This window comes from Halichoerus grypus, chromosome 1 (genome assembly GCF_964656455.1).
Source record: "Halichoerus grypus chromosome 1, mHalGry1.hap1.1, whole genome shotgun sequence".
Lineage (NCBI taxonomy): Eukaryota > Metazoa > Chordata > Mammalia > Carnivora > Phocidae > Halichoerus > Halichoerus grypus.
Window position 1 is genome coordinate 8,227,265 of NC_135712.1, and position 21,749 is coordinate 8,249,013.

Sequence of the window (21,749 nt, forward strand, 5' to 3'; positions counted from 1 at the left end):
GACAAGCATCTTAATATATACTTATAGATTAGTTTATAAAAAGAGAAGACTTTAGGTCAGCCATGAATACACTGTGGCAGGAGTTTCAGACTCTGTACAAGAAAGTCCCTGACTCGCCCCCTTACACGGATCTGGGGAAGGAGGTACAAGACGACGTGTATTCCCTCTTGCTTTCCAGCAGGTCAAAGCCTCTCAGAGAAAACCACTGACCCCTCACAGCCATTCTGAACACTACAAACTAGTAGCACTTTGAATCAGAGAGAAACTGAATATACTTAATCACCCATTGAGAGAATCCATCTTAAAAATGAAAATGATCACAATCAAAACCTCCAATCTTTACTTCCTGAGATCTGGGACGCCTACCTAGGTCAACGTAAATACTATTTTCCTTTTCACACCTTTGACCAAACTTACACTCAATATACCTACCAGACCATTACCTGGACCAGGTTAATTGCATAGGAATATTTTTACTATGTTTACATTTTTCTTAATTTTAAAAAAGCATAGTAAAGAGTCTGAGGACAAATTATTCAACTGTTTATCATACATAAGACCGCATGACTATGATACAAAGGGGGGTTCTTTTCATTTAACGTTACAATATACACAGCAAGTCCGGACCAGATCTTACAATCTGCACACAGGTATTTAACCTTTTCCATGCTGTTTATGTTTTACAATGCACAGAAGTCCTGTAACCAAACCGTGTAGTAAAGCACACAAAACTGGACTGTAACATAACACAGTATGCAGAAGCATTGGATTTTATGATTTCCTTTATGTAAATAGCGATTTAAAAACTGCTTTTTGTTTTTTGGTGCTTGCTAAGATGTGGCAACCAGCACAGAAAAAAATGACCTGACCCATATAATATCTTCCCCTTATATTCCTAAACAGCAGTAACTACTGATTCCTTTTGATATTGCTATACTCAAGATGATATCCTTTTATTCACTGTAAACCTTTATGAACTTCCAAGTTCAAAAATCATCCACAGGCTTGACGTTTAATTACAAAATAAATATGGATTTCCTGATTAACAACAAAAAAATTTTGTGGATTATAAAAACGGGTATTTCCAAGTTTCCATTCACATTCACATAGTTTTAAGCCTTTCTTTTGTCACTGTTTACATATAAAAACCTGCTTTTGTTCAGAAAAAATTGACCTAGTCAGCCACATGGAATTGACCAATAAAAAGTAATGTGGTGTTCTGCTGAGTTGTTTTGAACAGGGTTATCGGCAGAGGTAGATTACTGCTTCTTTCCTAGGCTTCTTTTGATCCCGGACAGATAAATTACTTGTCTTCATTCTCCCAATTCAACCGCTCAAAAGTATAACACCCTAAAATTGGTCAATTTAAAATGGGAACACAAATTTAGCAACTGCCAGACTGTGTTACATTAAGGCAGCGTAATCTCAGAACTAGGCACCTGTTAAAACACCAGCCTGTCCACTTCAGGTCACGCAGGAGAGTTCTGCTTTACTCGCGCTTGTATTTTGGACCTGTTGGTGCAATCAAGGTCTTGCTTTCAAGTTTACAAGTAGGTTAATCAGGAATACAAGAATCAACTGCTGGTTCCATAGCTTCTGGATCCAGTGTCCCTTTACCTTCAGAAGCCTGAACACACCTAGAATGTAACGGATGGTGTAATCTTGAATTAGAGGTCAATCTATTAAGCTCAGCATACACACTGCTGTAGATGTCCTGGCTATGGATTTAACGACAGTTCCAGTTTTGTTTAAGCAATAGTACAGCCATAATTTTCAACTGACATTTAAAAATGGTCTAGTTACACCTTGTGTCAAAGTGCAGAACTGCTACATTATTGGTTACAGACATCTATGTGCTATAAAAACAGCTTTGGTACAATAAATTATCAAAAAAGAAAATAAATTTTTGTAAAATTCACAGCATAATTGTGAGGCAAAAAAGCAGTCACATAAAATTCTGCATTTTTTTTTTAAAAATGTTCAGGATGAACAGAAGACATCTTTGTGCAGAAGAAATGGTGGAGATACCACGTGCCGAGAAAAAAAGCAAAAAGAAAAAAAAAGTAAAAAGCAGGAAGGGACACAGCTGTAGCTATTTCCATCAAAGCAAACCACTACTTCTGTGACCTTCAACCAATAAGGAAGTCAACTTTATGACACACGCAAAGTGACCTTGCAATACCTTACAATTAGTGGGTCACAAAAGTCTATTTTAAAAGAAAGGCCTCTTGAATTACCCATTCTCTGTGTTTTCAGCATTAAGGACTGTCTGCAAAAGCATGTCCAAAAGTGATTGCATCTGAAATGGTAGGCTCTTCTAATTTCGAGTCCAAATCCATAAGGCCAAAGGTTATCCCAAAGACCACCACTCAGACCTCCCCAGGACTGGCCACGACTGACCCGTTGATTGCTTCTCAGTGCACCTTGGTTAGGAGACCGGTCATGTTCCATTTACTATCTTACTGTGGCCTCTACAACAGGAGACCCACAGGATCCCATGTAATTGCTGCTTTGCTCCTCAGTAGGTTCAGACAGGAGAGTTCTGATCCCCGCCACTTAGCATGCTTACTGTGCCTTACAAACTCCAATACAACCGTCCCTTCCATACAGCTGAAGGTGATGTTTGTGTAAGCTGGAGGTCCCTCTTCCTTACAGTACTGCATTTCCGTGCCCAAGTGTGTTTAGAGGACTTAAAAACCCAAATTTCCCACCCCCCCACCCAAACAAAACAAACAAGAGGGGGAAAAAAAAGGGAGGAAAAAAACAAAAAGAAAAAAAAAAACCACCCTTAAGGGGCCCTTTATGCAAATTATGTGCAGTGCCTTTTTATTTTAAAATTAGTTGGCAAATGACCAAGACCAACATCTGAACATTAACTTTTGGGGGACAGAAAGACAAAAAAACCCACTATGACTGGGGTATGGCAAGTTAAAATGGGGGAGGCAAAAAGAGGACACCTCTGCGCTATCCATGACGATGGGTTTGGACATGGCTCTTTTAAAAACTTCATTGTCCCTTTGCAATCTTTTCAAGTTAAAAAAAAAAAAAAAAAAAAGCTTTGCCCTCTTGTAGCGGTTCAGTGTGTTAATCTCCTTCTGATGCAAGCAGCTTTGCACTTTGTTTTTTGGAAAAAAACACCACTTCTATAAAAACACACAAGAAACAAACTCAAGTTTCAATTTAGTCACGAGCTAGCTACAGAACTCTGTTGCACACAAACTCCTGTCATGGGGGACTCTTCTCTATCAGCCCCTTGCCTCATTGTCATATGTCCTTCAGTCATGTAATGTGTAGGACCTGTATTAGCAGAAAATTGGTATGTTGGATGTCCAGCTATGCCAGTCTCTTGGCGGGGATTGGAGTAGACGGTTAAATTAACGTCCATAGCTCCATTCTGTCCAAAGTCCAAGGTATTAGCAGCCACTGGGCGATTCTGGTAGGCCTGATTGCCTGGATTACCAGTAGAGGAGGAAGATGTGGAGGAGGAAGTAGTCGAGGAAGACAGGGATGTCATGGAGTGGTGGCTATGGCCGACCTCCATAGAATCCTGGGTAGAGGAGCTATTCGTTGGAGAATTGTAGACCCTTGGCCTGGTCCGGTTACCCAAGGCTTGTTGTCCATGGTGGTGGTGGTGGTGGTGGTGGTGGTGGTGGTGATGGGAACTGTTTCCATGGTGATGATGCAATGCATTCTGTTGAGGGGCTACATGAAAGGTTGTTTCTTGAACGGGATGAGTTTCAACAGTGACCTGTGTAGGAGCTTCAGTGCCTGACCAACCAAGGGGAGCAGGAAATTGTTGACGCACCTGTAAGAAGATTTTTAAAGGATTTATTCAGAGTACTGTTTCCCAGCTTTAATTCATCTTTAATCAAAGGCTACACTAGCATTTACACTAATTAGAGACAGGAGATTTTGAAACTTCTAAAGTGTTAGTTCTGTAATGCAAAATTCCAAATATATTAGAGTGAAAAAGTATTTTACTGTGAAAGCTGCAATTTCTAGCAAGCTATACCCATAAACAGGCTCATATATTTCACTGGCCACTTTCTTTCCTTGGGAGCATTGCTTATGCCACGGATCAGCAAACTTTTTCTGGAAAGGGCCAGATAGTAAATAGTCTTGACAGGTTCAAAATGAATTTACTTTTCCTGTAAAGCCCCTCTTCTTTCCATCTTTCCTGTTTCCGTAAGAACACCCTTTCCATCAGCTGCTCAGCAATTCCTCCATCCAAACCATCAGCAAGTACCACTGAGTCGGCCTTCAAAACAGAGCCCCAGCCTGACCTCTTCCCTCTGTGTCCACCACCATCCCTCTCTCCCAGGCTCCCACCATCTATCTCTTGCCTGCACTGGTACAACAGCCCCCTAAATCAGCTCCCAGCTTCCATCCTTGTGCCTTTTTCCAATCCATTCTCCATAGTGAAGAATAATCTTTTTAAAAACACAAATCCAATCACTTTCCTATTTCAAATCCTTTAATGATCTCTCCATGCCCTTAGAAAAACAAAATAATCCAAACTCCATATAGCGGTCTGCCTCATCTGGCCAATGTTCATTTCTCCAAACTTCTCCTCGAGCTATCCTTCCTCTTGCTACCTGGGTTCCAACCGTACCAGCTCTTCCTTCTATTCCTCCACCTGGTAGTCAGTCTCTTTCAAATGTCTCAGGGCATTTGTGTCTACTGTTCCTTCTTGCCTAAAATGCTCAGGCTTCTATTTCTGCTTGGTCGCTTCTTTCTCATTTCAGTTCGAGTCTTCTCTGACCACTGTGGGTAAGGCTGCCCCAACTCCTGTGGCAGAAGCCACTAGCTGTCCACATGGCTGCACCACACTTCCCAGCCTCCCCTGTACTTAGGTATGGCCACACGATGAAATTTTAGTCAGTGGAACATGAATGAAAGTTTCTATGTCATGGCCAGACCTGGCCCACAAATACTTCCCACACCCTGCCTACTGGATACAGCAGACAGGTAGGCCCTAAGGGATGGAGGAGCCCAGGACATGGGAGAGAGCCATGCCACTAACCTGAACACCCACAGAACTGTTCCATAAAAAAAGAAAGAAACTTCCTACTCCTTTAGCTACCATATTGTGGGGGTCTGTTATCAGTTTGGTCTACTTGAATCGTTAACACATCCCACCCAACGAATACATCTATATATACCCATATCACATTATCCTGTCCTGTTTCCTTTTTATCAATTAGTGGTATCTGCAATTTCTATTAACTTGATTTTGTTTATTTACTGGCACTATAAGCTCAAAGAAGGCAAAGCCCGTGTCTTTTTTACCAGGAGCCAGCATAAGTCATTAAGTATTTACTCAACAAAGGTAGTCTAAGAACCAAACTTCAAGAAACACCACTGAAAACAATCCAGTAGAAAAATAGGCAGAAAATTCTCAGAAAATACTAATGGTTCTTCAACTATGAAGCTACTCAAATGCACATATAAAAAGAAATAAGCAAAATAAAAACATCCTCTGTCCAATACCATTGGTCATTTCAGACTGATTAAAGGTGATCACAGCGACTGCACTCCAAAGTCCTGTTAGTGGAAGGCTACACTGGCAGAATCCTGGAGAGCAATTCGGCCGCAGCTATAAAAGTCACGGATCCCACCGCTCTCTGACCTGTGATTTCACACCGAGGGGTTTCTATCACGGCTACACTGCATGTGTCTGAGTGATATGTGTGTGCCACTCCAGCATCATCTGTAATAGTGAAAAAAGACTACAAGTTAACTGTCCATTAACAGTGGCCTGGGGAAATGACTTACGGATATCTGGACAGCAGAGTACTGCGTGATTATGAAGGAAGGAAAGGAAGAAAAAGTTCTCCGTGTACTGATACAGAAAGAGCTCGATACATATGTTAAAAAATTACATGTAAAACATGTTAAAAAACAAAAACAAAACACTCAAGATGTGGAAGTGTGCACAGCATGCTACCATCTGTACACAAAGATCAAGACTATGTATCTGCGTGTGGATGTGCGTAAAATACTCCAAAAAAGGATACACAAACCAGTAACGCAAGTTCAGAAATTGGGCGGCTAGAGGACACGGAAGGGAAGTCTTCACTGAATCCCCTTCTACAGTGACTTTTTCTTTTTTAACGATTTATCATCTATTCAAAAAATTAAATAAAAAAGGGCATAAGGTAAATAAAACAAAATAATGACTTCTGTGAAATACAGGTGGGAGGTACACAAGTGTCTCATGTTACTCCTGGCCCATGTTTATGTGTTTGTGGTATTTCATCCATTTGGAGGATAGAAGAAATGTAGGTCATTCTACGGATTTCGACATTTAAGCGAAGATCTGAAGTATAAACGGTAATGACTACAGCAAAGAGAGAGGAAAAGTGTTCAGGCTGAGCACAGTACATGTGAGAAACATGAAAGAACACGGTGTCTTCCAAAAAATGGAAAAAAAAAAATCCAGTTAAGACTAGAGTAAATAGAGGAGAACGAATGCCCTGAAAAGGGGTCAGACCATGGTGGTCACTGAGACCATAAGAAGTCTAAATTTCCTTTTAAGTACAAAGGAAAACCAAACACTGTTTAAAGTAGGGAAAGGCCACATCAGACTGCTTTACTGAATGTTCACATGCCTGTGTAGAAGAGAACAGTGTTGACCACTGGATGGAATTAGATGTTGGAGGACCAGTTAGAATATTCTTTATAGTAAGATAGGCTGGAGACGGCTGCAGCAATGGGGTGAAGTAACGAGAATAAAAGCATATTTAGGATATTCAGAATCCACACAATTTACTATTTGATTTAATTGCGGGACGAAGGAAAGAGGAGTCAAAAATTAGCTCCCTAACCCCCAAGTGTAAAACTGGAGCAAATGGGTGAATCTAGGGCCATCTGTATGAAGAACCCACAAGGGTGGGTTCTCAGTTTTACTTCACTCATCAAATAATACACTGGCCTCTCATTATAAAACATTATAATGCAACGCTCAGCACGAATTAACTTTTTTACGAAGAGCATTTAATAAATATTTTTACTACCAATATCTGCTTCACCCATTTAAAAAAAAATTAATTACAGCCTCTTAACAAATTTAAAAAACAAAGGAACAAACAAAAAAAACAAAACAAAACAAAACCAAAAGAAAACCCCAAAAAACCCAAAACCAAACCAAACCAACATGGAGGTTAAAATCAAACCACGAACTGACTCGGAATCAAGGACTGTTAGCGATGAAAGATCACAGGAAGCAGTCGAACAACGAATCAAGATCATGAGCCAGGGAAAGTTATTTCACCCATCAAGTGACAGTTCCCAATGTAAAATGAAAAGTCAGTGTTAAGGATCAAAATGCTGCTGTAGTAAAGGAGATAAACGCAGGGAAAAAAAACAACTGGAGCGGCGGCTGGTACGCACCCAAGAAATGTTAGCTGTTTCTAAATAACGAGAGAGAAAACGGCCGAGATGTGTTTTAGTTACAAACATGTCAGGATTTCCTATAAATGAGGAAGCTGCCATGACCCTTTGGAGGAAATGACACAACCATCGGAAGGCCCTCGGCCCCCAGCGCGGCTCTGCCCGGGCACGGCAGGAGCCGGCGTGAGCGGCGCGGGAGCTCACCTGGGGACTGTGGGTCTCACAGTCCATGGCCTGGACGGCAGCTGTGAAGTGCCCGCCGCTGTGCCGGTGCTGGTGCGTCGGGTCTGACCTGGCTCGCCCGCTGTTGCTCGTCCCCGACGATCCACCTGCGTATCACACACAACGCGGTACAACCTCTAAGTCTGAAGTTAACTTGGCTCAAGTATACATTCTAAAACTGTAGCACTGAAACTGAAAGTACGTCCCACACAAAAAGCTAGATTAGCCTGAAGGCATGTCGGAAAGTTATCCAGTTCTCTAAGTTCTTTCACATCAGCCACTTTGGTTTTGGTTACATCAGGGAAAATTTCAAGCATGTGAACAAAGTAGCTCTATTTAAAAAGCAATTAAAAATTTTGGTTAATAAAGAGTTTTGTTTCCAACTGCCAAGCAGAATTTATTATGCATAATTAAGTAATGGAGCTTTGGGACAGGTGGATTTTTTCTAACTACAAAGAACAGATTTAGGTCAAGTAATTCCTCCCTATCCGGATCATCGACAAGTTTTCAAGATCCTTTACAATGACCCCACTCTGTGAAGGCTTCGAAGCCCGACCGAGGGCAGAAGCACTGACCTGAGCTTGAAGACGTACTGGAGGTCGTGCCCGAAGACTGCGACTGCTCCATCGCGGGGCTGGTGGACACACTGTTACTTGTATTGGTGCCTTCGTCAGCTGTTTTCTTGAAAAAACTGTGCTGCAGGGCATAGTAAGGTTGAATTCGAGTTTTGGGGTCATAATCAAGCATCCTTAAAATGAGGTCTTTGAACTTCAAGTAGTCAGCTACAGTATGACCCGATTCCCCAGCACGACGCCCACCAGGTCCTCCTGTTTCTACTCCGAGAATATTATGAAGTTTACGGGTTCCTGGTGGTTTATACTCCTAAAGAGAAGAAAGATAAAAAGGCTTTCTCTAAATTTGATGGAATATGTAAAATCCTACATAACTTCAAATACACTTAAGTCTATTATATAGAGGCCCTTATTAAAAAGAATGCTTTATAATTAGATCCTCTGTATTTTCACACATTACTATTGCAAATGCACTTGTGCTTAGAGAAATTCAAAATAATTTTAAGATCAAAAATGACTTTATACAGATCATGTAGCCCAGGGCTCAGCAAACAATGGCCTGGCCTAGGGGGTGTTCTTGTACAGCCTCAGCCATAAAGGGTTTTTATATTTTTGGAGGTTGTAAAAACAAAACCAAGTAGGATGCAACAGGAGCCGACAGGCCTCCACCTCACACTATCAGGTTCTTTACAGGAAGGAGGTGCACTGACCGCCGCTCCAGCCAACTGGCTCTGAGCCTCTCCTCTGCCTCATGCCCCACAACCTCGGGCGCACTCTCTTTCCTAACAGCAGCTCTCCAAGGCTGTGGTCATCGCTCCAAGTAAGCTCCAAGTTAAGATTCACTGGTTTAAACCTACCCACTCATATTTTTTTAAACTTTACTTATTAAAAGTAATCTCTACACCCAATGTGGGGCTTAAACCCAAGATCAAGAGTTGCATGCTCTTCCGACTGAGCCAGCCAGGCGCCCCTTGCTCATATTTAGATAAAGAAATTAAAAGCAAATTATTTAATGCCTCCCTTTAGAATATGCTGAATAATAAATTACCTTAACATGTTGAGATTTTCTGAAAATTCATTTTTTTTTTAAGATTTTATTTTTTTATTTGACAGAGAGCTAGAGAAAGAGCACAAGTAGGCAGAGCAGCGCAGGCAGAGGGAGAGGGAAAGCAGGCTGCCCTGTTGAGTAAGGACCCCGATACTGGACTCGATCCCAGGACCCCGGGATCATGACCTGAGCCGAAGGCAGATGCTTAACCGACTGAGCCACCCAGGCACCCCTGAAAACTCATTTTTAAATAGATGAGATGACAGTATAGGGGCGCCTGGGTGGCTCAGTCGTTAAGCGTCTGCCTTCGGCTCAGGTCATGATGCCAGGGTCCTGGGATTGAGCCCCGCATCGGGCTCCCTGCTCAGCGGGAAGCCTGCTTCTCCCTCTCCCCTTCCCCCTGCTTGTGTTCACTCTCTCACTGTGTCTCTATCAAATAAATAAAATCTTTAAAAATAAACAGATTGACAGTATAACCCTTAAAATCCCTATGAATACTGAATTTATTCAGAATAGCATACTGGATTTTTACTTCTAGTGACAATGTAGAAATCTGCAAGAGACCATTGCTCTCACTCTAAAAGCAAGAACAAGCCAGGCAGGTAGGCCAGGCCACAAAATCATTCCATTTTAAAAACCCATTGGAGTGCCAAGGACTAAACAAACCAGAATTAACTAAATTCCAGAAAATGAAAAGCCCTTTCTGGGAAAGAAGGGTCATAAGGTGGGAGAAGAAACAAATGCCAGAGATCCCGGTAAGAATCCAGCCCAGCTCTAAGCCAACCTGTGGCAGTGGGGAAGGCCCCACGGCTGAGTGAGGGCAGCCAAGACGGTGCTCCCAGGGCACTGCCAGGCTGGGGGCAGAGTGGCAGCATGAACAGAGACTGCATGAGGCACAAACAGGAGCAGGCCGCTAGCTGGGCGACAATGTACAGAGAGCGCTCAGGTCTCCACAGACACTGCTTAAAACCTATGAACACAGTGGAGAACAGAACCTAAGTTGAGCAGACAAATGAAGCAAAGCCCAGCTTCAGCTTAACTACAAAGGAAACTGACTCAGGCCCACACTACTGCCTGACAGAACTAGAGGTGGGTCTCTTTCTGGAGGGAAGTAAGATCTACTTCCATCTCAAGTGTTCTTAAATACAAAGTCTGGCATACATTTAAAAATTAGACCTAAGAAATTTGAAAAAGATGGGTCCATAATCAAGTGAAAAAATTAGTCAGAAGACCCACGTAAGTAAATGACCCAGATGTTGAAACAGGCATTATCAATAATTACAACAAATAGGTTAAAGAATTCAGTTCAAAAGGTGGACAACATGTATGACTAGATGGGGGATTTCAGAAGACAAAATGAAAACTATGTAAGAAAACAGAAAAGAGCGGCGCCTGGGTGGAACAGTCGGTTGAGCATGTGACTGACTTGGTTTTGGCTCAAGTCATGATCTCAGGGTGAGGAGACTGAGCCCCATGTTGGGCTCCGCGCTCAGCGTGGAGTCTGCTTAAGATTCCCTCTCCCTCTGCCATGCGCTCTCTCAAATAAATAAATCTTAAAAAAAAAAAAGAAAAGTGGAAGTGTTAGAACTAAAATATGCAATATCAGAAACAAAGAATTCACTTAATGGTTTTAACATAAGACTGGACTCAGCAGAAGAAAAAAATCAGTGAATCAGAAGACAGAGCAAAGAAATTATCCAAACTAAAACACAAAAGGAACACAGAATGAATAAACTAGTAATGTTGTGCACTGTAACAGACATTTAAGTGGAGAATTAGAAGAAGAAGAAAAAGACTGAGCAGAACAAATATTTGAAAAGACAAAGCCTGAGGATATTCAAAAATTGATAAAAGAGATCAACCCACAGACCCAAGAACTCCAAACTCCAATGAAAAATACAAAGAAAACTATACCCAGGGACCTAAGAGCCAACTTACTGAAGAATCGAACATAAAGAGAAAAACATCAAAATCAGCTGGGGGAGAGGGAGAAACATTACATATAGGGAAGGATGCTTAGAAAAACTATTGGCTTCTCTTCAGAAACAACGTAATATAGAAAACAATGTCATTAACATCTTTAAACAATGTCATAATTTTTTTTTTTTGCTGAAATGTCAACCTAGAATTCTACATCCATGGAAATTTCCATATCTTCCTTAAGTAGGTAAATAAAGATATTTTCAGATAAACAACTGCTGACAGAAATCACCATCAAAAGTTATTCATATAAAATAAAAAAATTAGAGGAAGTTCTGTTCTAAAGGAACATAATACCAGCTGGAAGTCAGAAACTGCAGAAAGGAATCAAGAACTGCATAGGTAAATAGAAAAGACTGTCTTATTATCTTTATTCTTTTGTGTGTTTTAAAATTTCTTTAAAAGTCATTTTTTATTTAAAGCAGTTGTTTGTTGTGAAGGCTGTAACATATGCAGAAGTGATTATACGATAAGTGCACAGACAGTGCAGGGTTAGGCAAAAAGCACATGGTTAATTACATGGTTTATCAAGTGATATTAGATGAATGCCAACTGATTACAGTTAAAGATGCATATAACACTAAAAATTACACACAGGGATGCCTGGGTGGCTCAGTCGGTTAAGCGTCTGCTTTCAGCTCAGGTCATGATCTCGGGGTCCTGGGATCGAGCCCTACATCGGGCTCCTGGCTCAGTAGGGAGTCTGCTTCTCCCTCTCCCTCTGCCTCTCCCCCCACTCATGCTCTCTCTCAAATAAATAAATAAACAAAATCTTTAAAAAAAATAAAAGAATAAAAATTACATACAAAGTAATAGCTCAATAGAGGAGATGAAATAAAATACCAGAAAGTATTCCATTAACCCAAAAGAAGACAGGAAAGAAGGAATTGGGGGAAAGGAGGTAAGACAAGTAGAGCACAAATAAGGTAACACTTTAATTTTAAAGCCCAGACTTCAGGGTTTTTAATGAATAATTAAATGGGTTAAAAACTCATCGTGAAAGAAAGAGACTAGCTGACTGGATTAAAAGGCATGACAACTTACGTTGCATACAAGAGTCATACTTCATATATAAAAGTACGGGCAGATTTGAAGTTAAAGGGTAGGAAAAATATAGACTATAAGAATGTGAAGAATAAGAAAGTTGGCACAGATATAGTAATATCAGACAAATCAGACTTAAAAATAAAAACATTACTAAACATAAAGAGGGACATTTCATCATAATGAAAAATGAATTTACCACAAAGGCACAACAACACTAAATGGGTACACACCTACTAAGAGAGCTTCAAAACACATAAAGCAACTAAAAGGAGATTAAGACAAATCCAAAATTATCACTAAAGATTAACATTCCTCTCTGTCATTGATAAAACAAATAATCCACAGACACACATACACACAAAATAAGGATGCAAAAGATATGGGAAAAAAAAAATCAAACAACTCGACCTCTACTGACATTTGTAGACTACAAACGTATAAAATACAATTCCTTGCAAGTGTACACAGAACATTCACCAACAGAGATTACCTGCTATGTCATAAAACAAATCTGAATTAATTTTAAAGGAGTGAAATCATGTTTTCTGACCATGAGGCTACTGAATTAGAAATCAGTTAACAGTAAGATGTCTAGAAAATCCTCAAATATTTTGAAATTATGTAACAACATTCTAAATAATAATGGGTCAATAAAGAAATTACAAGGGAAATGAGAAATGTTTCAAAATCAATGAAATTTAAAACATATCAAAAGTTGCTCCATGCAGCTAAAGCTGTAATTAGAGGGAAATTTATCTTTAAATGCTGTAAGAAAAAAGTTTTAAATAAATGATCTAAGCTTCCACCTTCAGAAACTTTTAGAAAAAGCAAATTTAACCTAAAGTAAGGAGAGGAAAAGGATTAATAATGAGAAAAGAATCAATGAAATAGAAACAAGATTAAACAACAGTCAAAACAAAACAACTGGTTGTTTGAAAAGATTAGTAAATTTGACAAACCACTAGCAAGAATAATAGGGAAAAAGGGAGAAAACAGAAATGACCAGCATTAGGAACAAAAGGGACACTACCACTACAGAGCCTCTAGAAATTACAAAGGTAATAATGAAATAATATGGGTAATTTTATGCTAACAAACCCAACAACTTAGATGAGGACAAGTTTCTTGAAATACATGCCTACCAAAATTGACTCAAAATCTGAATAGCCACATATTTATCAAAAAATACGGGCTACAATTAATAACCTTCTAGCAAAGAACATTCCCGGTTCCTGAGAGCTTCATCAATGAACTCTATTAAATATTTACAAAAGAAATAATGCCAATCTTACACAAATTCTTTCAGAAAAATCAAGAAAGAGTACTTCCCAATAGTTTTATGAGACCAGCATAATCCTGAGATCAACACCTAATGAAGGTATTATATAAAATTTTAGACAAATATCCATTTAATGACAAAATTCCTACCAATATAGACTAACAAACTGAACCCAGCAATACATAAGACAATATATCAAGGCCAAGTGTGGTTTATCATAGGTTGAACTTAATATTCTAAAAGTTAATTAATGTGTTTTACCACATAACAGGAAAAAAACCGTATGATCATCTCTATAAGTGCAGAAAGCATGTGACAACATTCAAAACCCACTCATGATTCAGAAAAACAAACGTGCAAAACATTTCTCTAAAAACACAGGAAACTATCTAAAAACAGGATGCCTGGGTGGCTCAGTCACAGTTAAGCATCTGCCTTCGGCACAGGACATGACCCCAGGGTCCTGGGATCGAGTCCCACCATGGGACTTGCTTGCTCATCGGGGAGTCTGCTTCTCCCTCTGCCTGTTCTGCCTGCCGCTCCCCCTGCTTGTGCTCTCTCTCTCTCTCTGACAAATAAAATCTTTTAAAAATAAATAAATAAATTGGGGCGCCTGGGTCGGTTAAGCGTCTGCCTTCGGCTCAGGTCATGATCTCAGGGTCCTGGGATCGAGCCCCGCATCGGGCTCCCTGCTCCGTGGGAAGCCTGCTTCTCCCTCTCCCACTCCCCCTGCTTGTGTTCCCTCTCTCACTGTGTCTCTCTCTGTCAAATAAATAAATAAAAAATCTTTAAAAAAAATAAAAATAAAAATAAAAATAAAAATAAAAATAAATAAATAAATAAATAAATAACCACAGGAAACTACTCCTTCAACCTGATAGAGGGCTACAAGAAATATACAATTAGTACCATACTTAAAAATGTGCTCGCAAAAAAAAAAAAAAAAATACTGAATAAATGTACGCTTTTCCCACAAGACTGGGAACATGGGAAGATGTCTGCTCTCACCATAACTACTCAACATACGGAGGTCCCAGTCAGTATAATAAAATAAAAATAAATAAAGGCATACAGATTCAAAGAATAAAACTGTTCATTTGCAGAGGATATGATTAAATAGAAAGTCCTACAGAATCTAAAAACAAACAAAAAACTAGAATAGGTAAATTTAGCAAGGTCTTAGGATATAGAGTTAATATAGAAAACTCAGTTTTAGTACCACATATTTGCAATGAGAAATGAGATGATGATACTTTAAAAAAGACGCTTAAAAAAATCCAAAAAATTAAAAATTAAAAAAATAAAATATGCCTGAGACTTCCGCACAGAACAGTACAAAATGCTGCTGAGACAAATTAAAGTCTAAATAAATGGAGAAACCATGTTCACAGACTGGAAGACTCATTGCTGTTAAAATGTCCATTCTCCTGGGGAACTTCAAATGCAATCCAAATAGAAATTCCAGCAAGATTTCTTGGGGACAAATTTATTAGCTGATTCTAAAATTTATATGTAAATAAAAAGTACCTGAAGAATAGAAAAAAAATTTCTTTGAAACAGAAGAAAAGAGCTGGTGGATTTATACTACTTGAATTTGAGACTTACCACACAGCTACAGTAACTGGCACCGAGGTATTGGTTCAAGGATTGATCAACCAAAGCAACAGAACAGGATGCAAATAAATATAGACCCGCAAATAAAAGATAAATTTGTTTTGGACAAAAGCTCCCAGATCAATAGGGAAAGGCCAATTCAACAAATGATGCTGCAATGCTTAGGTAAGCATCTGGGGACGTGAACATCAAATCCTACACCTCATTCCATATTCAAAACTTAATTCAAGATGAACCACAGAACTCTAACCATAAAAACTAGGATCAAAAAATCTTTTAAAAGAAAGCACAGAACACCCTCACGAACTTGAGGACAGCAAAGATTTCTTAGGATACAAAAACTACTACTATTCATAAAAGCCAGTTGACAAATTTGATTTCATTGATATTAAAATTTTCTGCGCATCAAAAGATACCACCAAGAAAAGAAATCGGTAAACCACAGTCTGGGGAAAAAAACACTGACACATAATGTGACAAAGGACTTATATCCATTATATGTAAAAAACAAAAAAACAAAAAAAAACCCTCCTACAACTCACTAATAAATGAGTAAAAGACTGGAAAGATGGTCGCAAAAAAAAAAAAAAAAATCAATGAATGGTTAATAAGCACATATTATTAGTCATGGAGAAATGCAAATGAAACCACTATGTAGACCCGTTACAATGGCTGATTTCTAAAAGACCAACCATACCAAATGGTGAGGATGTCATGCAACTGGAAACCTCATACGCTGTAGAAATGTAAAATGATAAAAATTTGGAGAATTTTATTTTCTCGTGAAGGTAAACACAAATATACCCTATGACCTGGCAATTCTACCTCTAAGTAGTGATCCCAGAGAAATAAAAATACACATGTACAAAAGATTTATACAAGAATGTTCCCAGTACCCTTATTCATAATAGGTCCAAATCAGAAACAACCCAAACGTCCACTGACAGGTAAATATAGATAAGTTACAGTATTTTTATTCAGTAAAATACTATGAAGCAATTAAAGGAAATAACATTTGAAACACACAACAAATATGGATGAATTTCCAAAAATTATGTTTGTTAAGTGAAGGAAACAAAATAATAAATACTATATAGGATTACATTTATATGAATTTTGCCTATGAATAGGCAAAACTAACCTATGATGATAGTAATCAGAAAGTGGGGTGGGGTGGGATGACAAAAGGGTCACAACAGAACATATTAGGGTGGTGGAAATATTCTGTATCTTGTTTTAGGTAGTGGTTACATTGTTGTACATAAGATTAAAACAAAATGAACACTTAAGGTATGCATATATTGTTGTACAAAAACTATACTTTAATAAAACAGATCTTAATTCTTCATCCACCTTTCCCACCAAAAAAATATACATACAGTAGATATAAGATTTCATTACCAGGAAGCTAGAATGGGCTCTTGAAACATAAGTGAGAAATTAAAAGTAAAAATAAAATCACAGAAAATAAAAGCACAAAGAAACCCAATGACAGCACATGCACTCAATTTATACTTCTGGTTAAATTCCCTAGTGCATCCTTTATAATGTAATCATTCAGTTCTGGATTTGATTTTTTTTTGTCATTGCAAAATTTATTTCTGTTCAAAGACAAATAGTTATTTTATACTTTAAAAATTAAGTTTAAGTCAGTTGCTAATTGAAGCTAAGGGAAATCTCATAAAACCTATAGTTAGCATGTACTAAATGCAGGTTAAGATACTCACTTTCAATTTTAAAAAGGGAAAAGATTCATCTACTCTTTTCTGAAATGCAACCCCCAATAATTTTTTAAAATAATAATTATAGCTCAATTTGGGAGAAATGATAGGTTATAGCCCATAGTGGCTTATCTGTGGTTTTATAAGACAGAGATATGAATGGGACAGGATGAATGTTTTATTTAGGGAAAAAAAAAAAAAACTGGTAGAAGACGACAAAAACTTCAAAATGGACAAAGTAGTAGCCTGTACTGCAGAGAGATAAAAAACATAAAGGAGGTTTCATATCCTCCGTGCTAATTCAAATCAACTGGTAGGAGCTACTCTGAATGCTGGGGAAACTAAGAAGGATTCCCTGGCTGTGTTTTGGTTCAAGGGGAAAGGGGCCAGGCCTGATAAGCCAGCGATGTGGATAAAGGCAAAAGGACTCAGGAGGCCTGCATAGTATTTTCCACCCCTTTCTTAAGGGGAGCAGGCACAATTTGGCTGCCAAATATTACATTGCCTGGAACTTTAGAGAATCAGGCAGGATGCGGGAAGTTATAAATCAGCTGTGAAAGATACAATTACAGATATATTTTTAAATATTCTAAAGAAAATCACTCAATATTATAAAAGTTGAGACTCCACAACAGCTATGTGAAGGTGAATTAAAGCAAATAACCATCATCTTCAGTTCACTGGAAATGACACCTGGTGGCAGTATCGCTAAAATCAAGGGCAAATAAAAACTAGAGCAAAAATAAAATCTCCTACGTGTTAAAAATGCAAAACTACAATCACAAGGTGTCTGGTATACGTATCACATACAATCAGATATTTATATATTACATTCATTTTATACTACACACAAGCTAGATTACAAAATATGATTATTTTCCGATACATAAAAAGTTAAATCAAGACGCAAAATTGCCATTATTTACTCTGTTAAACTGACATTGTTTAGGGATCTGAAAAAAGTTCTCAGCTAAAAGAAAATTACTAAACCAAACCTAATGATGTGAAAACCTCACGCTGAGGATTTTGGAGATATGACATTCCTGCTATCCATGCCACTGACCTAAGAACCTGCAATGAAATCTATCCAAGGACTCTAGTCAGTTCATATTCTTGTCACAAATTGCCTGAGTCAAAAATCCTTTTCTACCATCTGAAATTAAAAAAAAAAAAAAAAAAAAAGGCGATTTACTGCAATTATGACCTCTATTGCTCACAGCTGCTGTATTGTTAACTGTGACTTCATTATAGACCCACACTGTGAGAAAAAAAGGTCAAACTTACTGATTCTGATCCTACTGCTGAAACGAGGCAGGGTAGTTTGATCGGCTGTCTCACAAAGCAGACATAAGAGTTTTCAAAATGAAGTCTTAACTCTAACCATGAAACAAACACTGGTCCATCAGACAGATCAGGTCAAACTCTACCCAACTTTTAAAGAAATACGCCTAAGTTATTAATGAAACTGTTAACTAAAACACGGATGTCAAGTAAACACAAGATGAGCTATAAAAAGACCACTCCAGTAAAATAAATAACAAAGGCTCAAAAAACAAAAAGTTTCCCTATTTTACCCGTTTTCCATCTTTGGTCTTCTTTAAGTTCCAAGTGCCATCTGGCAACTTCTCGAAGAACTTTCTTGCTTTTGGTGCTTGGTCAAGAATATGAGCAGGTGGAATACTCAGAACTTCCACTATTTTATTCATCTGATCTACCTGTATTTAAAATAAAAATAAAAAAGCCTGTAACTTCTACCGTAGTATATCCTACTTCTGCTCATCCACTCATTCATTCATTCATAAATTATAAATAAACCGAGTATCTTCTGTGTGTTTCAGGCACACCTCCAAGCACTGAGCATACAATCATGAACAAGAGAGAGAAAGTCCCTGCCGTCCTGCAGTCCCCTCATTCCACACAGGACAGGGCAGATAATTAAATAAACACATAAAATCAAATAACCATCAAAAAAAAAAAAATCCCAGAGGCTTAATCATGGGCCGAATCAAGTATTCTTGCGGATTCATTCACTCAAATACCAAGTGTCTTAACCATATGCTAGAAACCTCACTCAGTAGAACATAGCAATAAACAAAACAGACAAAAATCCCTGCCAAAAAGTTTATATTATAGGGAAAGAGATCACTAATAAACAAATATGTAATTAAATATATTATGCCAATGCCAACTAAGACCTATGGAGAAAATTAAAGGGATGGAGAGTGACAAGGGGCACTGCAACGGGTACTAGGGGATCACGGAAAAGATGTAGGAGGGCGAAGAGCTAAAGCAGTGAGGGAAGGAGCCACGTGCTCCCTGGGGACAGGGCCTTTCAGGCACAGGAAAGAACTAATGCAAAGTTAGTATGGGCCTGTGGCTGCTGTTTCCAAGGGACCACAGAGCAAAGCTCTGTGCTGGGACCGAGACAGTGAGGGGAGGCAAGGTCGCAGAGAGAAAGCAGGAGTCAGAGGGAGTAGGAATTTTCGAGCCACTCAAAGGACTTGGCTTTTACAATGAATGAAATGGAAGCCACTGAAGTTTCAGGTGATTTACAAGAATATAATTGATTATAGTTTATCATATTTATTTTAATTATTTTTATCTGATAAATATTTAATTATAATTAATACAATACAATTTAATTTAGCACTGTTTAAGCCCATGAAAAAGATACTACTTTCCAGGGTAATATTACTGATAACAAAACAATACCAAACACACACTATGCCAGTTACTGCCCAGGAATGGCTCACTAGCTTTAGTTCGAGTGAATTAAGAAGATGGAGGGGACAGATTTCTGACACAATACTAACAGTTGTTTAACCTGGCATAAGTAAGTCATTAAATTTTGTTGGCCTTTCTTATTTATAAATGCATGGACTGATCAAGATCTGTAATGGTTAACTTTCCTTTAAAAAATGAAAAACCCCGTAAGATTTAAACCAATTCCTCCGACTGCCAGAGAGCATGGCCTCTCCCCATGCCCTCCTAGGCACTGCCTCTGACCTCCAAACACCTTCTGAGAATACAGACTGAAAACCCATGAATTAGAATTACACATCATCTGTAGCTGTAAAATTCTATAATCCTAATTCACCCTCAATTATTCAGATCAAATACCTATCAAGGCTACTGGTCATCACCTCTTAAATTCCAAATCAACTCTCCAAATTTACAGTGATGTTTACATTGTTCTCAGGGTGGCCCTCATGCCTTTCATCATCATTTTCATTACATTATACCTAAAATCTGTAAAATTTAAACCAGAATGCTTAACATTTACTAACTTATTGTTCTCCTTAATAGCAAATTAAAAGATCTCACTACCCATCTCAAAATCCTAAATTCACCATTATGATAACTGAAAAACTTTAAAAATGGGTAACATAAATTCAAAACTGTCCCAACATTTGAATATTTAAATTAATAGACATCTTTTCTTAAAAACAATTTTCAGATTACATTGTCATTGATTAAAAACAAAAAGAAATTATGAAAACAGAAACAGAGTTTTGAAAGCAATCCATCATATACCTCATTGGCTCCACTGAACAGAGGTTCTCCAGTGTGCATTTCAACCAAAATACACCCAAGGGACCACATGTCAATAGCAAGGTCGTAAGGCATTCCCAGTAGCACCTCTGGAGACCGATAAAAGCGACTCTGAATATACTGGTATATCTGAAATATATTTCAATATCATATTAATTCCAACGTAAGTTTTGTTTAATTATGCTCCACAATGAATTAAGTACACTTATCTAATATTAACAGAAAAAATAATTGGCTAACTCCTAAATTTGGGTTCCATTTACTGATTTCAACCTTCTACTACAAATATTATTTAAATGACTAAACATTTCAAGAGAGGGCTTACTCTCTGAAATGCAAAACATACAACAATTCAAGTCCTCCCATTTAGTGCAATCCTAACTGGTAATCAAGATACACACCTTAAAACAAATAATTATGCCTTATTAGAAAAAAGACATTATTGAGAATAGTTTCTTTCCTTATTAATTATTCTTTCCTGCTATGGCCGGCACTTCGTTTACCATTAATTTAAGGACTAAACTGTATTTAAATTCACCTAAAGAATGTATTTCAGCATTAAGTCAAACTCTGGACAATGTAAATGAAAATTCAGGTATCTACACTGTACTAGTCTCACAGATAAATCTGAGAAGCGTTGCTACATAAAATTCAACTGGGAGTAGTTTCCGACCAATCACTTCCTTCCCTGCCCTGTCCTCTTCCCCCTCAATCTAAAACTTCTTAGAAAATCTTGAAATGGATAATTTTCAATGAAGTAATCAGAGAATGTCTTAAAAAAAACCATTTCATCTTCACTTAGCCATTGTAAATTTATATCTAGAAATAATGTGAAAGCAAAGAAAGTTTTATTTAAAAAGAGAAAGAAACAAACAAAATCCTCCTAACTTCCTCACTTAACACTCTAACTAGGCGGCCAGCAGCACGGTGCTGCTTTCCCATGAACGCTTTTGTGGCTCCCACCTAAAACTCCAGCCAAATCTCCAAGAATAACCTGATGCCCCCCATAAGCAGATCAACCCAACATTAATGCCTTGTTAGAGTGAAGAAACTGACCAAAGGGACCAGGAAGAAGTATTACGTTTCCAAGTTTCTACAAGCCAACAGCACTGGTAAGCCCCAAAGACTCCCTACTACTGAGATTGTCTTATTCCCCCGCTTATGCAAGGAAGTTTGTCAATCATCCATTCAGTTTGGTTAAAGCAGTGGCTGGGTCATCTGAGAGGTTGTGCACCAAAATCCCCCTGAAATCCCCCTGCCCTGCCACCTTGTGAGACTGAGCCAGTTTATCTAGTGTAGGGCCACGCACTGTGTGTGTATTT

General features: G+C 38.3%; 1 protein-coding gene across 8 annotated transcripts in view; it reads right to left on the minus strand.

Annotated features, from left to right (window-relative positions):
• Positions 1-527: 527 nt before the first annotated feature.
• DYRK1A (dual specificity tyrosine phosphorylation regulated kinase 1A) overlaps positions 528-21,749 on the minus strand; it is a 149,587-nt gene continuing 128,365 nt past the window's right edge. For 7 of the 8 annotated variants that reach the window (XM_078073607.1, XM_078073584.1, XM_078073631.1 and 4 more), the window contains 5 exons: positions 20,410-20,556; positions 18,450-18,590; positions 8,190-8,496; positions 7,597-7,721; positions 528-3,805 (listed from right to left, as the gene is read on the minus strand). In XM_078073607.1, the coding sequence (XP_077929733.1) occupies positions 3,185-3,805; positions 7,597-7,721; positions 8,190-8,496; positions 18,450-18,590; positions 20,410-20,556 (1,341 nt within the window). In that variant the 3' untranslated portion in view covers positions 528-3,184. The remainder of the gene's footprint in view (positions 3,806-7,596; positions 7,722-8,189; positions 8,497-18,449; positions 18,591-20,409; positions 20,557-21,749) is intronic. The other variant, XM_078073778.1, reaches the window with a different exon arrangement.